General features: G+C 42.2%; 1 protein-coding gene across 1 annotated transcript; it reads left to right on the forward strand.

The window, feature by feature from the left end:
• Positions 1–560: 560 nt before the first annotated feature.
• Positions 561–13127, forward strand: LOC121577627 (integrin beta-7-like). The gene is made up of 16 exons (XM_041891371.2): positions 561–824; positions 994–1060; positions 1320–1399; positions 3591–3786; positions 3985–4155; positions 4292–4533; positions 7460–7615; positions 7705–7800; positions 7945–8034; positions 9151–9297; positions 9511–9713; positions 10801–11027; positions 11158–11365; positions 11539–11732; positions 12395–12555; positions 12890–13127. Exons 2-16 carry the CDS (start codon positions 997–999, stop codon positions 12956–12958), a joined length of 2304 nt encoding a protein of 767 aa, XP_041747305.2. The 5' UTR covers positions 561–824; positions 994–996; the 3' UTR covers positions 12959–13127.
• The last annotated feature ends 4473 nt before the right edge of the window (positions 13128–17600 follow it).

Genomic DNA, 17600 nt, shown 5'->3' on the forward strand with positions numbered 1-17600 from the left:
ATCAGCTGTCCGGGTCGCTGGTCTCAGACGATCCCACAGGGGAAACAGATGGATGTGGAGGTCCTGGGTTGGCATGGTTACATGTGGTCTGCGGTTGTGAAGCCGGTTGGAAATATTGCCACATTCTCTAAAACAACGTTGGAGGCGTTTTATGGTAGAGCAATGGACATTAAATTCTCTGGTAACAGCTCTGGTGGACATTCCTGCAGTCAGCATGCCAATTGCATGCTCCCTCAAGAGATCTGTGGCATTGTGTTGTGTGACTAAACTGCACATTTTAGAGTGGCCTTTTATTATCCCCAGCACAAGGTGCACCTGTGTAATGATCATGCTGTTTAATCAGCTTCTTGATATGCCACACCTGTCAGGCGGATGGATTATCTTGGCAAAGGAGAAATGCTCACGAACAGGGATGGACACATGAACAGGGATGGACACATTTTTGCTATACATTTGAGAGAAATAAGCTTTTTGTGTGTATGGACAATTTCTGGGATCTTTTATTTCAGCTCATGAAACATGGGACCAACACTTTGCATGTTGCATTTATATTTTTGTTCAGTATGTGTTTGTAAACGTAAGAGTGATATTCAAATCACTATAATTCTTTCATCCTATCGTGTGATTATACCAATATAGGAACTTCAGGGGAATGTTTCTGAAGTATAAATAAGGTTTGGTTTAGCTTTGAGATTCATTTCTCACATGAAGGAGATTGAAGAAAGCCTCTGGTTTCAAACTAGTGGCTCAAAATTGGTTGTGGATTATTTTTCTTGTTTCCAAGAGCACCGACTACAGAAACTTCAGAAAATAAAGTTTGTGGGGTATGTGGTTGACAATTTGTAAGAACTCAAGGGGAAGTGACTTGTCTGCTGTGTTCTGTCTCTGCCTCCTGCTTCATGTCTTCTCACAACTCTCTCTTGACTTTTTCTATCCAGAAGAAGGTCCTAATCCTCTCTGTCTGTCTCTTACTCATTCCATCGCTATCCTCAGGCAATGGTTGGCGTCTTTCTATTAGGAACCTTTCTCTTGTACTGTGTCGGACAGAACCAAATTCAAGGTAAGTCTCATCTACAACTACTAGTCAGGGTTGGGGGTATCCCATTTAAATTGAATTGAAGTGTCATTTAATTCCAAATTAGGATTTTGCAATTGTTGAATTAGTGAATTAGAATTCACTTTCTGAATTGACAAGGCATACATGGGTAATGGCAGGTTTGTTATGAGAGCAAACACATTCTCCTCAATCTCTGCTGTGTGTTTGTGTCTGAGAGAGTCAGCGGTCATTAAATATGTCACTGTTGTGTCTGGTGTGTCAGGGGTCCCCCAAGTATGTGTGTCCCAGCCCTCATGTTCAGCCTGCCTGAGGAGCCCGGGATGTGCCTGGTGCAAACACAAGGTCAGCCTTATCATGTATCCACTAACTAGCTGCTGCTGCCTGTATTTGTTTAAAACTGTATCATGTTTTATCCTTGAGTGTTGCTATACTTTCTCTACTTTTAGTTCTTGGACTCAAGGGCCTTTGAGTGCTTTGTGAGTTGATTTATGTCTCTCTGATGGGCCCCATCTCTGTAGACAACATGTAGGGACAACGACATTAGGGCCACTGTAGGAGCTACTTACAATAGGAGCCAACATACTATAGGTCTTCATTGCGGTCTGAATGGTGATATCCTTGTGCATTTTTGGTGAGATCTTAGACAATGAAGTCCCATCAAGCGTTTTCCCATCAAATGTTTTCAACAGCTTCTACGGTTTGGCAGACATTTTACTTACAGGTATGGGTTGAATTATACAGGACCTTTTATATTTAGTGGTGGAAGAGGTCACGTGATGTGTCAAACACTAACAACTCTTGACCTCCTGGTGATAAGAGGTGTGAGAGATTAGCCAGTTAGGTCAAGTGAATGTTTCAATTCCTCCTTCACATTGTTATACATTTAAAGAAAAAGGTTATAACTGTCAGAGTATCCTCTTTCTCTAGATCCTCAGCCATTTATACTAGTATCAAATTACTGAGCGTATCATTCCACTGGGCGCAGACGTCAGTTCAACGGATTGTTTTGATTTACATTTGGTTGAGTTGTCAACTAACATGAATTCAACGTGAAATCAACAAAACATTTTACCATGTCATTGGATTTAGGTAAAAAGTTGGGTGAAAAAAATATGAAATGCCCTTACGTTGACGACTTTGCAAATCCAATTAGTTTTCCACGTTGATTCAACGTCATCACATTGATTTCTTGGGTTGAAATGACATGGCACAATGTTCATTCAACCAGTTTTTGACCAGTGGGATGGCACTTTAGAACCCTTTTGGTTCCAGGTAAAACCCCTTTGGGTTCTGTTTAGAACCGTTTCCACAGAGGGTTCTACATGGAACCCAAAATAGATAGTTTTACCTGGAACCAAAAAGGGTTCTACCTGGAACCAAAAAGTGTTCTCCTATGGGGAAAGTCCAAAACCCTTTTGGAAGCCTTTTTTTAGGACAAATCTTATCTCATGCTTATCTCGCTTGGATATTTAAAGAGAATCGGTGTGTCACGACATTCTCCGAAGCTGCCTCCTCTCCTTCGTCGTCCCCAGTCTTCTAGCCACTGCCGCTCTTCATCTCATCATTCCATTTGTTTTGTCTTGTTTATTACACACACCTGGTTCATATCCCATCATCAGTACCTGTATAAGTGTTCTGCCCACCATGTCTTTGTGTGTGATTGTTTATTGTGGAGGTTACTACAGCTCGGTGGAGCTATATTGTATTGTGTGTCGCCGGGATAATCACCAGTGTGCCTTGTTTTCTCCAGTGCGCCGTAATACCGTACTGGAGTGTTTTACGCATTGCTGCGTACCGCTGTATTGCCGAATAAACCATTTATTCTGTGATTTACCCTCCTGCGCCTGACTCCGTCCAAATCACCCGCTACACGGTGTGACTCTTGCTCACATTAAAAACTGTTGTATTATTTCAAGTTAAAAACATGATGTTTCGGCCATCAATTGCCTTCATCAGAATCAGTAAACACACTGTCTCGCTTGGGTGCTCATGTCTTACCTTGGGTGCTCATTCTCTAACCTGCTCTCGGTTTGCAGTTGATATTTGAATTGTGTATTGTGCTGCTGCAGCTCCCTGTGGTTTCTTGTGACGGGTCATGCTACTGGTGTTAGACTTTTACTTTGAATACTTTAAACTAGCTGTATTTATTTCTCTGTGTCATTTATGTTGTTGACTGCTTTTTTTCTTTCTACCATGAGTCAAGATATTGGTGGTAGCCTACATTCAAATGTTTGTTGGCTTTTGACTTTAACTTCTCTGTCATTTCTCCTTGCAATCTAACCCCCTTCTCCAAAGCAACAGTCTAATCTATAGGTCCCCTGTATCATAATGGCATGTCCTATGTATATTTAAAGATAATAACAATGTTTTTGTGTAAGAATTCTAAGCCTTAAACGGAGATGTACCCCCATCTGTATGACTGACAGGAGGCAGGCCCACATGATTACCTGGCACCCCACTGGTAGGAGTTTTATTGTCTATATCATTAGTCCGACACACTGAACTAAGACCATAATACCTATCCTCCTGACAGGACTTCCTGAAGTCTGGGGAGTCCACTGAGCGGAGGTGTGACACTGTTGAGTCTCTTAGGACCAGGCGCTGTGAGCAGACAGACATCATCAACCCCCAATCAGAACTGGTCTTCCTGAAGAACAATGAGCTCAGCAGCAACCCAGACAACGTGGTCCAGCTTAAGCCACAAAACCTCCTCTTCAAACTCAGAGTCGGTGAGAATTATATGACTCCTACACAGCAGCTGCTCAGTATTTCTCAGTAAACAAGCAAGGACAGGTCCAAATCAGAAATTCATGGTGGTGCTTTATTGATCATTTGTTGAGAAGTGTGAAGTACTAGAAATAACAGTATTAAGGATCCTATTGATGCATGCTTGCCATAACTGTACTAACTGACCCGTCTGGTTTCAGGAGTCCCTCAGACCTTCAGTGTGTCATTCAAGAGAGCCGAGGGCTACCCCATAGACCTGTACTACCTGATGGACCTGTCCTTCTCCATGAGGGACGACCTGGAAACCATCAAGAATCTGGGCCAGGACATCCTCTCTACTCTGAAAAACGTAACCAAGAAGGTCCGCATAGGTGAGTGCTGAGGAGACAGACTTTTGCAGAAGTAAGGATTTCAAGTTAGGATTTCAGTCAACTGTGTGTAGTCATCTGACTATGCCATCTCTCCTCATCCTGTCCATCTCTATTCCTCTCCTCTCTCCGGTATCAGGCTTTGGCTCATTTGTGGACAAGGTGGCTCTGCCGTACGTCAGCCAGGTTAAGGACAAGAAGAACAACCCCTGCCCCAGCCGCTTGAACACCTGTCAACCTGCCTTCAGCTTCCAGAACATTCTGGGATTAACCCAAGATGTGGCAGAGTTCAAGGCCAGGGTCAGCAACCAGATAATCTCTGGAAACCTGGACTCCCCCGAGGCTGGCTTTGACGCCATCGTGCAGGCAGCTGTCTGCCAGGTAGAACTGTCATACATGACCAAACACAATTACCTCTGTATAGAGGCTAGGATGTCTAGAGGCTAGGATGTCATAGCCTGTATAGAGGCTATGATATGTTACCTTTCGTATGGTATGTATTAATTTGTGGATGTCCATCATACATTTTGTATGATATGTTACGAATTGCAATTCATACAATATGTTACGAATTTGAAAAATTTACAATATGTTACGAATTTGAAAACGTACAGTGGCTTGCGAAAGTGTTCACCCCCTTGGCATTTTTCCTATTTTGTTGCCTTACAACCTGGAATTAAAATTGATTTTTAGGGGGTTTGTATAATTTGATTTACACAACATGCTTACCACTTTGAAGATGCAAAATACTTTTTTTTGTGAAACAAACAAGAAACAAGACAAAAAAACAGAACTTGAGCGTGCATAATTATTCACCCCCCCAAAGTCAATACTTTGTAGAGCAACCTTTTGCAGCAATTACAGCTGCATGTCTCTTGGGGTATGTCTCTATAAGCTTGGCACATCTAGCCACTGGGATTTTTGCCCATTCTTCAAGGCAAATCTGCTCCAGCTCCTTCAAGTTGGATGGGTTCTGCTGGTGTACAGGAATCTGTAAGTCATACCACAGATTCTCAATTGGATTGAGGTCTGGGCTTTGACTAGGCCATTCCAAGACATGTAAATGTTTCCCCTTAAACCACTCGAGTGTTGCTTTAGCAGTATGCTTAGGGTCATTGTCCTGCTGGAAGGTGAACCTTCGTCCCAATGAGAGGAACCTCGTCTTGGAGGCCATCTCTGGAAGACTGAAATAGGTTTCCCTCAAGAATTTCCCTGTATTTAGCGCCATCCATCATTCCTTCAATTCTGACCAGTTTCCCAGTCCCTGCCGATGAAAAACATCCCCACAGCATGATGCTGTCACCACCATGCTTCACCGTGGGGATGGTGTTCTCGGGGTGATGAGAGGTGTTGGGTTTGCGCCAGACATAGCGTTTTCCTTGATGGACAAAAAGCTAAATTTTTGTCTCATCTGACCAGAGTACCTTCTTCCATATGTTTGGGGAGTCTCCCACATGCCTTTTGGCGAACACCAAACGTGTTTGAATATTTTTTTCTTTAAGCAATGGCTTTTTTCTGGCCACTCTTCCGTAAAGCCCAGCTCTGTGTAGTGTACGGCTTAAAGTGGTCCTATGGACAGATACTCCAATCTCCGCTGTGAAGCTTTGCAGCTCCTTAAGGGTTATCTTTGGTCTCTTTGTTGCCTCTCTGATTAATGCCCTCCTTGCCTGGTATGTGAGTTTTGGTGGGCGGCCCTCTCTTGGCAGGTTTGTTGTGGTGCCATATTCTTTCCATTTTTTTATAATGGATTTAATGGTGCGCCATGGGATGTTCAAAGTTTCATATATTTTTTTATAACCCAACCCTGATCTGTACTTCTCCACAACTTTGTCCCTGACCTGTTTGGAGAGCTCCTTGGTCTTCATGGTGGTGCCCCTTGCTTAGTGGTGTTGCAGACTCTAGGGACTTTCAGAACAGGTGAATATGTACTGAGATCATGTGACAGATCATGTGACACTTAGATTGCACACAGGTGGACTTTATTTAACTAATTATGTGACTTCTGACGGTAATTGTCACGGTTTCGGCCGAGGCTGCTCCTCCTCCTGGTTCGGGCAGGCTTCGGCGGTCGTCGTCCCCGGAGTACTAGCTGCCACCGATCTATGTTTCATGTTCGTTTGGTTTTGTCTTGATGTTGTACACCTGTGTCTTGTTAGTCCTCGTTAGTGTCCTATTTAGTTCTCGTTGTGTGTGTTTGTCTTTGTGTGTGATTGCTCTTCTGTTTTGTGTTGGAGCTACGTACTTCCCTCCAGTGTTTTGGAGAGGTTTTTCGCACATGTTAGTGCGCCGTTTGTTTGACGCCTGTGTGCGCCGTATTTTCGCCTTCGGGCTTATTGTGCTTATTTTCTACGTGAATATTGCACTAAAGTCTTTTGGACTGAGCTTCTGCGTCCTGCGCTTGATTCATGCACCACACCCACCTTCAGCACCCCTTGACAGTAATTGGTCGCACCAGATCTTATTTAGGGGATTCATAGCAAAGGGGGTGAATACATATGCACACACCACTTTTCCGTTATTTATTATTTAGAATTTTTTGAAACAAGTTATTTTCTTCATTTCACTTCACCAATTTGGACTATTTTGTGTATGTCCATTACATGAAATCCAAATAAAAATCCATTTAAATTACAGGTTGTAATGCAACAAAATAGGATAAACGCCAAGGGGGATGAATACTTTTGCAAGGCACTGTATCATATGTTACGAATTCCATTTAGTTGTGTCTAATGTTAGCTAGGGGTGGCTAGGTGACTAACGCTAACATTAGCTAGCTGGCTAACGTTAGCTAGGCTAGGGGTTAGGGTTAAGGTTAGGGTTTAGGTTAAATGGTTAAGGTTAGGGTTAGGGGAAGGGTTAGCTAACATGCTAAGTAGTTGCAAAGTAGCTAAAAAGTAGGAAGTAGTTGCAAAGTTGCTAATTAGCTCAAATGCTAAAGTTGTCCGTGATGAGGTTTAAATACGCAACTTTTGGGTTGCTGGATGTAATATACGCCCACCCATCCACCCCGACCAACCGCCCTCCTTTAGTTTTTGCCTTAAGTAACCTTCTGTCTTATGAAACCATACCAAAACATAAAATATATTACTAATTTGAGTGTCCCGGATTTACATTTATTATGTTACGTCTAGTCTAGGAGACCAGTCTGCTCCACGGATGTCTACAACGTCCATTTCTATTTATCTCTCTCTCTTTCTCTCTCTCCCTCCCTCCCTCCCTCCCTCCCTCCCTCCCTCCCTCCCTCCCTCCCTCCCTCCCTCCCTCCCTCCCTCCCTCCCTCCCTCCCTCCCTCCCTCCCTCCCTCCAGGGTGTGATTGGTTGGAACAATGTCACCCGGATCCTGGTCTACACGTCAGATGACACCTTCCACATTGCCGGGGACGGCAGGCTGGCTGGGATATTCGAGCCTCATGATGGGAAGTGCCATCTCAATGGCAGCGGCTTTTATGAAGGCACTAAATATGTGAGTTATCAACAGAGGGATGGGATGATCAACACTTAGAAGACGTGAGCTTGTTTCAGTGATAGGGGCTGACATTTGTTGTGTCTAAGGACTACCCTTCGGTTGGCCAGCTCACCAGGGTCCTGGCAGACAATAACATCCAGCTCATCTTTGCTGTCACCGAGGACAGTGTTGCTGCCTACAAGGTCAGGAATGACAGGAGAGATAGTTTGTAAAAGCAGATTACAAAAGTTCACAAAATGTTTAACCTCTGTATTTCTACCTCCGCCCATCTCTCTCTGTTGTGCCCATACCTAAACACACACACACACACACACACACTTCTCTAGGCATTGAGTAAACTAATCCCTCAGTCAGTGCTGGGAGTCCTGAAGAACGACTCCAGCAACGTGGTCCAGCTCATCTCAGAGGCCTACAATGTGAGTATCTAAACGGTCTCAAGCCTAGAACACAGTTAACAATAATTAGTGCCAAGCTACTGCAAAATTGTGAAATAGTTCAATGGCAAAAGGCTGCAATGACCAAAAATATATATATTCAAAAGAGAACATAAAAGCATGTCTGTGGTTATGGCCATGAGTCACACAGCAGACTAAAAAGGTAGACCCTACCTTACACAGAAAGCGGCACAGGTCCTAATCCAGGCACTTGTCATCTCCCGTCTGGATTACTGCAACTCGCTATTGGCTGGGCTCCCTGCCTGTGCCATTAAACCCCTACAACTTATCCAGAACGCTGCAGCCCGTCTGGTGCCTCGCATCTCCTACAAGACCATGGTGCTTGCCTACGGAGCTGTGAGGGGAACGGCACCTCCTTACCTTCAGGCTCTGCTCAGACCCTACACCCAAACGAGGGCACTACGTTCATCCACCTCTGGCCTGCTAGCCCCCCTACCTCTACGGAAGCACAGTTCCCGCTCAGCCCAGTCAAAGCTATTCGCTGCTCTGGCACCCCAATGGTGGAACAAGCTCCCCCACGACGCCAGGACAGTGGAGTCACTGACCACCTTCCGGAGACACTTGAAACCCTACCTCTTTAAGGAATACCTGGAATAGTATAAAAGTAATCCTTCTACCCCCCCCACCCACCCATACAAAAAAAGGGGTTGTCCCACTGGCTATCATAAGTTGAATACACCAATTTGTAAGTCGCTCTGGATAAGAGCGTCTGCTAAATGACGTAAATGTAAATGTAGAACTAGCTCTCATACGTATTTTCACTAGAATCCCTGGCCTCATGGTTAGCTACTGACGAATATAGTGTGTGCTGTGCTCTCACAGGTAGAAAAACATACTGACAAATTATGTGTAAAATCTTCCTAGTGGTAACTTTAAGGTTTCATACATGATAGGCCTAAATGTCTCTAGGAATAGAGACATTTAGGCCTAGAGAAATATTAACTACTTTTGCAAATGTATTACTTACAAACAAACGTATTACTGTGGCTTTGCAATGAAATTCCATTTATTGGACACATGGACAAAAATGTAATATCATCAACTCTTCTATCTATAGTAATGCATATCTGTTCACAGAACCTGTCCTCCACTATGTTACTGGAGCACCATGGAGCTCCTTCAGGTCTGGACGTGACCTACAGATCCCACTGCACCCCTGGAGAAGGGGACAACACCCCGTGGCAGAGGAGGGGCGAGTGCATGAACATCAAGCTCAACCAGCAGGTCTGGCACAAAGCAGGGGTGGGGGGTGAAAACAAGATGTGAACAAGGAGCCTCATGTCTTTAATGGATTTTGTCATGTAATAGAAGTTCACTTGATATCAATGGCTGAAAACAACAAAAAAACAGCACACACTGGCTTTATTTAATGGTATACTGTATAGGACTTGTGTTACATACCAATTTGTCGTGTATTAACCTCTCCCTTGCTCCCAGGTTGACTTCACAGTGAGTCTGAATATTTCAACGTCTGACGGAGAATGTCTGAAGGAGAAGAAGCAGTTTTTCCTCAAACTGCAGGGCATCAGCGAGACCCTGAAGGTCTCTGTGGAAACCCTGTGTGACTGTGACTGCCATGATAGAGAACAGCAGTCCACACACTGCAATGAAAAGGGAATGATCACCTGCGGAATCTGCAGGCAAGTCCTCAAATTATGACTAGAACTCACAGCACCTCCTGGTTGGTGAGATAGAGAACTGTGCTTACAAATGGTAAACAGTAAGGGAAACAGCTGCAGACTGCAGTTTGACTGTTACCACATAGCAGTAAGCTAATTTCTATAGTTAAATGAATGTATAAAATATTAAAGTTCTCACAATCAAAACTTCAGGGGATTCAGGCTAATAGTTATCAATTGTTACAGTGATTAAAGTGTTTTTGAGATACTGATGAGTAGGGCTAGGAGTCTTCTGTGAAAGACAAATTAACATGTAACATGTTTACCTGCTTTGTTTAATATTAACAGTTAACAAATATATACTTAACAAATAGTATATATATTTCTGTTCTACTAATGCTGTGTTTTTGTAAAGGGATGGTTTCTACTCCAGCTCCCTGCAGCTAGTCTAGGCGTGTGGTCAAGGACATGGGTTTTACTCGAGATAGGGGTATCTGGAGCTGACAATTGATTTATGAATGGTTTGGTGATAAAACCTACAGCATGCATTCCATAGAATGAGTTGGTGTTTGTGTAATGTAAGGTACCAGGGAGAGATGGCTCGGGTATGGATAATAATGAGAGGAACCTCGTCTTGGAGGCCAAATCCTTGTTTCCATACAATGAGAACAGTCTTCACAGCAGATACTGTCTGCTGTGAATTATTATTCATTTATTTCATACAAATCCTAACCTAACACATCTGCTGTTTGTCATGTAGACTAAGAGGGTGTATCTTTGCTATAAAATATATTTGTATTCTTTGTATGTCAGAGCTCTCGGCATCACACTTCAGAGTGTGGGGTCGACCAACCTCAATATTACAGAGCACTCACTCTATTCATGTGTGTGGGTGGTGTGACCTGCTGCCTTATTAATACGTTTTGAGTAAAGTAATATCCTGATTGGTGATTGACCTTGTCCTTCCTCATTATTGATTAGAATTTCCACGACACTTCCCTGACTACGTGACCTGACCAGAAAAAACTCCTGGCCCAAATTATAGGCCATAAGTCCTTTTGTTTTTCCCAGTTTTTTAATAGTTTTTGTAAAATGATGTGCCCTTTAGCTGTGACGAGGGTCACCTGGGTCAGAGGTGTGAGTGTGAGCAACCTAAGGACATGATCTCTGCCGACTCTATGGACGCAACATGTCGCCAAGACAACTCCTCGCTGCTATGCAGCAGGCACGGGAGCTGTGAGTGTGGCATATGTGTGTGCCAGGGCACCCACCGCGGTGATTTCTGCCAATGTGATGACAACAGCTGTGCCCGCCACAACAACATGCTCTGCGGTGGTGAGTAAACTAAAACAGTTAGTTCGGGCCATGCATTTTGATTGGTTAAGAATGTGTTCCTTATAGCTGAACCTTATTGCAGCCCATTTTTCAGCCGTGTTTGACAACTTTTGCCGCCTGTCTCCTGCAGGTAATGGGCAGTGTGACTGCGGAACATGTAAGTGTCATACCAACTACACAGGCTCTGCGTGTGACTGCTCCACCCGAACCGACCAGTGCAGGACTGCTGGGAAGCTGTGCAATGGCCAGGGAACATGCCTGTGTAACCAGTGCCAGTGCAACAAAGACTTATTTGGCATGAACTGCTCAAAGATTGCTAATGCATGCCCAAAATTCCTGTGAGTACAAGAAAATAACTTAGTCATTTTGGATTGAGTTTCCAGGTTGCCAAAGTTTAGTACTACCATTGTGACCTTACAGGAACACTTTACATTACAATAATGCAGTGTCTGTGTGTGTGCTTGTGTACCTTCAGTATGCCTGTTAACCTGTCTTTATGTAACATTTCCAGGGCCTGTGTGACGTGTGAATTGGCCATTAAGGAAAGTGACGGCCTAAAGAGTAACTGCAGCCGACCATGTGGCTCAGTCAAGCCGACTTGGGTGGAGGGACCACAGGAGTTCCCCTGCAGAGAAGACACCATCTCCTACAAAGTGGAGCTGTTCCCTGACGGCAACATCCTGGTCCTCTACGCAGATCTGCCCCGTGAGACCTTAAATTAATCTCTAATCATTATCCTTTATTATCAAGATTTTACATGGCTATGTATCCAACTGGCTTACTGTTTTTACCATTTATATTCTCACTGCTCATTGGAGCAATTCATAACATTGCTAGCTCTTAGTCACACCTAAAAAAGATCACTCCTATGACATACTTATTCTGACCTATTCTGCTATAGTTGTTTGATCAAAGATGTTTTGAATTAGACAAAAAGTTTGTTAAATATTTAAAGCCACCTCCCGAGTGGCGCAGTGGTCACTAGAGATCCTGGTTCGAATCCAGGCTCTGTCGTAGCCGGCCGCGACCGGGAGACCCATGGGGCGGCGCACAATTGGCCCAGCGTCGTCCAGGATAGGGGAGGGAATGGCCGGCAGGGATGTAGCTCAGTTGGTAGAGCATGGCGTTTGCAACGCCAGGGTTGTGGGTTCGATTCCCACGGGGGGCCAGTATGACAAATAAAACAAATAATGTATGCACTCACTAACTGTAAGTCCCTCTGGATAAGAGTGTCTGCTAAATTACTAAAATGTAAATGTATTATCATTTGGGCTAGTTTTCCTTACCACGTGACCTGAGCAGGAAAACTGGGGCCCAGTCAGGACACATGTTCTACTACAAACTCTTCCTCTCCAAATCCCTGGCAGGCTCTGTTGACAAGACTTACGTGATCATTGGCAGCTCGGTGTCCAGCATCATCTTCATCAGCATCGCAGTGATCCTCATCAGTAGGCTGATGCTGGAGCTCCACTACCGGAGAGAGTACGCCAGCTTCCTCAAAGCAACGGAGACCGAAGTCTGGAAAGATGTGAGAGAAAGAACAGTAAACACGACAATTAATCACCATGACATGTCAAATAGGCTAGATGTCCCTGCGTTAACTGGTCGCTTCTCATAACCAAATAACTGTCTATTGTTCTCAGTCTCATAGTTTATTGTATGAATAGTGGATTTTATCATTATTTGTGAATGTGTTTGGTCTTCTTATTGTTGTTTTGCCATTGATTTTTAAAGCAAATAATCAACTTAATGAGTCTTTTATGCAAGATTTGTAATGTTAAGTGTTGACATTGGTTGTTGATAACATGATGCTCGCTCTGTACTAAACGTATCTCTTGTTGGTCCTTTTGTGTTTGTTTCAGACCAACAATCCCTTGTTCCAGGATGCCACGACCACAGTTATGAACCCCATACACATTCAAGAGGACTGATCCAAACCCATTCGACTCTGAAGCCAACCAACACTTTACTTCAGGAAAACCTGTTATCTACTGTAATAAATGAAAGCGGGACAACAGCCTACGTCGTTGTCACCATATTAGCTAATGTCATAGTCAACATAGCTACTAGAACTAATGCGTTAGTAAACCCGCTACAATCATGCAGTACAGTGTACAGCAAGCAGTTTAGCAGTTACATTGGCAGATCCCGGTGGCAATAAATTCATAAAACTGGAAGCTTACCTTGCCTTGGAAGAGCTCCAGTGTTGGATAGCCTGAGCCAGCTAGCTAACCTAGCATCCCTCTCTGTTTGAGCCAGGTGTTTGAGTAGGCTAAATTAGCTAGCTGCATTAGCTAGCTAAGTAAGTGAAAGTGAATAAAATACAATGAAATATAGCTAGCTCTCTCTCCATTAGTTTACTCCAATTAGGGGAGGGGTGGTAGGGTTAGGGGAAACAAAAAAATAAGGGATTTTTAAATGTATTATTATTATGCAGCAAACACCAGATGCAGCAAACTCTTTGCATTCCGGCGGAAGTAATTAATTGTCAATGGAGCAACGCTACGTCGGGGGTGCTGCAACTTGTGCGTTGCGTTACCGTATGGCGATACAAATGGAAGTAGGCCTACACACACAGACTCCAACTAGCTAGCTTTTAGCTAGTTGAAAAACAAAGCATGTGTGTTAGACATCCGGCAAAACAAAACGAATATGCATCTGGTATTATGGTATTATTTTATGTATCATTAAGGCAAATGTAGAGAGAGGTTAAAGGTAAAATAATAATATTAGTAATAAGCATGGATATGTTGTAAAATTAAAAACCTATATGCCTTAAAATGTTTATGGATTGAGAACCAGTTGAAGGGTGAATACAGAGCAGAGACATTTATGTGTTTTTCATAAAAACTCCCTGCAGCTGGTCTGGGAATGTCAATGACGTGATGGCTGTGTGGAGATTGAAGTAACAATGGAACTAGTGTTAGCATTTCTTTATGCTTATGACCTTATGACCTGACACATGGCCACATGCACATAATCTCAGGGGCCGGGGAGAATGATGAATGATAAATGTTTTATAATGTGTTATGAAATGATAATGGTGAAACAGAATGAACATGTTTGATATTTTATAATCCAGATACATGTTTAAATAAGTAATATAGACATGGAGTATATGCTGTGTTTTAAATGAATGCATGTGTTCTTTCACAGGGGCTCTTAAACTGTGGCCATGGGTTTGTTATAGACATATGGTATGCATTATATTAGTTTTTTTAAGAAGGGGCTTTTAAGAAGGGGCCTAAGCACGCAGCCAATAGAATGATAGAATGAGAGGGGTGGTACAGAACTTAAAAAAGTTAGGAATGTACAAATGTTTTTTTCATTTGTGTGGATATAAGAGATCTTTAAGCCAGAAAGGAATAGTTTGTTCCATGGAGCAAACTCTGGCTTTGTTCTGCAATAAAGTCTAATTCTTGAATTCACAGGCTCCGATGTCTTGAGAGATATTTTTGAGTTGATTATCTAGTCCAATGTTTCTACGACATAATTGGCACCCCAGATGGGACTTGATAGGGATCAGTGATGGTATACATTTGCAGTTGTGAAACGGCTTGGACGGACCATACAAACAAAAGCGGCCGCTTTTAAAAGGTAAGCCAAGTTCTTACTTAAATAGTATAACGTTTGTGTGGTCCGATCCGGGGCTCTGCAACATCTAAAGAAATACCAAGTAGGTCTCTCCAAATTTAAGAAAATTAGAGACTAGGGGCTTTTGAATTTAAGAATACATGTCGCTGTTGTTTGTCTGAACCGTCTGTTCAATTGATTTGATTCATTTGATTCATTTGATTCATTTGATTCATCTTGCTGATCGCTTTGTCTGGGTCATTTCGACACGGGTGGTTGTACAGCTGGTTGAGCGATCAGACAATAACATGTTAAGTCCTGCAGATACCACTTTAGACATGTTGGGGGAAGTGAATCGTCTTGAGGACTGCTTAGGTAGGCAGAAATCCTGGGTAATATCGCTTCTTTTTCTGTGTTGAGAAAGTGTAACAGAAAAAATAGGGCAGAATTGACAGGTCGCTTAGGAAAGCGTAGTAGAAGTCCAGATGTGTTGAGGAAGTGTAATACCTAGGGGGCTAAATAAATAGAAATCCTGTGGATGCCGCTTTGGAGAGCTAAAATTAGCATTCCAGGGGACTGAACGGGCAGGTGGCTACTTACGGATACCGCTCTGATGAGGAATTCTTTGTTGGAGGTCTGCACAGGTAGGTAGGGAATCATCCTGGGTTGTGATGATGCCAATATTAGGTAGGGTCGATCAGGTAAAAAAGTTAGGTCATCCTGAGTAGGTGAACGGGTTAAATAGTCACAAGGGCTTAAACATTTTGACAAAGTGTTAACTAAGAGTAGGTCTGCTCATCTCATATGGGGAATGGGTTGCTTGGGCGGCTGTGAGTCATTCAACTGTCTGATTCATTTGGGCACAAGTGGCTGCTCATCTATATGAATGAGAATAATAAGAAATCCTGCAGATAACAGCTTATTTTCTGTGTTGAGGAGAGAAGCTGTGTTTGAGGTCGGTTGAAGTGTCTGTGTTTGGTGGAGAAAGGTTGGCGCACCTGTCCTGGACCGCTGTTTGAGTATAACCTGGTAGGAAGGACGCACCCGGTCTCACACCAAGAGAGGAAGAGTGAATGGAGCGTGGATATTCATTGACCAACTGAGTGTAGAAAATTCACGTTACCAGGAGGGGTAGAATAAATCCTGTTGGAGGAACAGGTCACGTGTATCGGTGTGGTCATATGACGTTTATGCATTGTATTTTGATAAATCTGTTAGGGTATGTTTCTGACATTATATTTAGAAACTTTAGAGGTGATGCAGTATTATGATAAATTGACTACAGTAAAATAATGACTAGGATAGGGTTAACATTCCAAATTTGGGCCTTTTGATAGAATAAAATATTCCTGTAGGTTATACAAAGTAATTAAGGGCGTTTAAGAACAACATTGTATAAATATGGAATAAAAGTGGTATAATGATGTAAATTAGTCGCACTCTGAAGTTTGAATGATGAGATATAGAGGTGTGTTTGATAATTATAAATACATTGAAATAATACGTTTTTCTTGTAAATTATATCTTGGAGTTTCGTACAACAATGCCTGTCATAGAATTTTGTAAGATTAGGGAATAGTGACCAGCATATATGATTCTAGGAGGATTCTATGACTGAGGGAAAGGATTTGGGTAATTTGTTGTTTGTTCCGCTGAGACTAGATGGTGATTAACTGATTTGTGGCAATAAAGAATAATTAGAAACATGAATGGTTTGGTAGATATGAATAAATTGGAATATTATGAATTTTATGTGAGTGTGGTAAATACGAGGGATTGGATAAAATTATAGGTGTTGACTTGCTCAAACACGTAGACGGATGTGGAAATGGGAGAGAGTACATAGGACGTGGTAGAATTAAGCATTGTAATAAACTATCTATAATTCAGAAGCAGATATACAATTCATTTGGTTGGTCGTTAGATCTTTTTCCAAATCAATGAATGTGGGGTTTGACTTGTTGACTGCTAAGTTGATTACGTTGAGCGTGTGAGATCTGTGTCCTTCAAAGCTATTTTCTGATAAAGTGTGGTATGTGCCAGATACTAATACTACTGACCATTATCATTGGAATAAAGGAGGATTAACTTGTCATTTCAATAAAGCATAGATTCTGCATCGCTGAACAGAGTCTAGGTTTTCTAAGTATAGTTTAGCTATAGTTGTGGGTTGTTTAGATTGAAGGAACAGTCAGGATAAGATTGGAAGATCTAGTAGCCTGCGTCTTTTCAGACTGAAGGACTCACTTATTCAACGGGAAGGAGTGAGGAGAGACTATAGTCTAAATAAGCGTACTGTCAATTGCGATAAAGTTATGGCCATAATTTGAATTGTTTAGGTAGACAGGAATGAAAGTAAGGTATTTTAATATTATGAATATACATATATTATTAATTATTGTTGAGATGTGAATAGATTTTACTAATGCCATGAATTAGTTTCCGGTAAAAAGAGAGTCATACTTGTTTGACAGTATCGAGCTGAAAGAGTTATTTAAAGAAAGTTTGAATAGTTGGATGGAAAACATTTATTTGACAAAATTCTAATTGTTATTACTTTATTCTATGGTTTGCGTGACATCAGTAATGTATGCGAATAGTTGAATTCTAGAATGATAATGTATTTTCGTTATGTGAATTAGGGGATGCAAGAAGCTTTGGCTATTATGCTATAGTGGGTTCTAGATTTGTTGAGTAAACAAACTTATATTTTAAACTAAAGTAATTAGTAATTACTTTAGCCTACAGTAATTAGCAATAGCTTACAATTATAATATTATCAGAAAAAGGCACTATACGCTCATCTGTGGTCCTATGTAGCTCAGTTGGTAGAGCACGGTGCTTACAACGCCAGGGTTGGGTGTTCGATTCCCAAGGGGGGCTAGTATAAGTATAATAATGTATGAGCACACTAATTGTGAGTCGCTTGGAATAAGAGCATCTGCTAAAGGACTAAAATGTTAACGGAGAGGAGACTACGTGGTAATAATTTTTAGTCAT

This window comes from Coregonus clupeaformis, chromosome 12, assembly GCF_020615455.1.
Source record: "Coregonus clupeaformis isolate EN_2021a chromosome 12, ASM2061545v1, whole genome shotgun sequence".
Taxonomy (NCBI): Eukaryota; Metazoa; Chordata; class Actinopteri; order Salmoniformes; family Salmonidae; genus Coregonus; species Coregonus clupeaformis.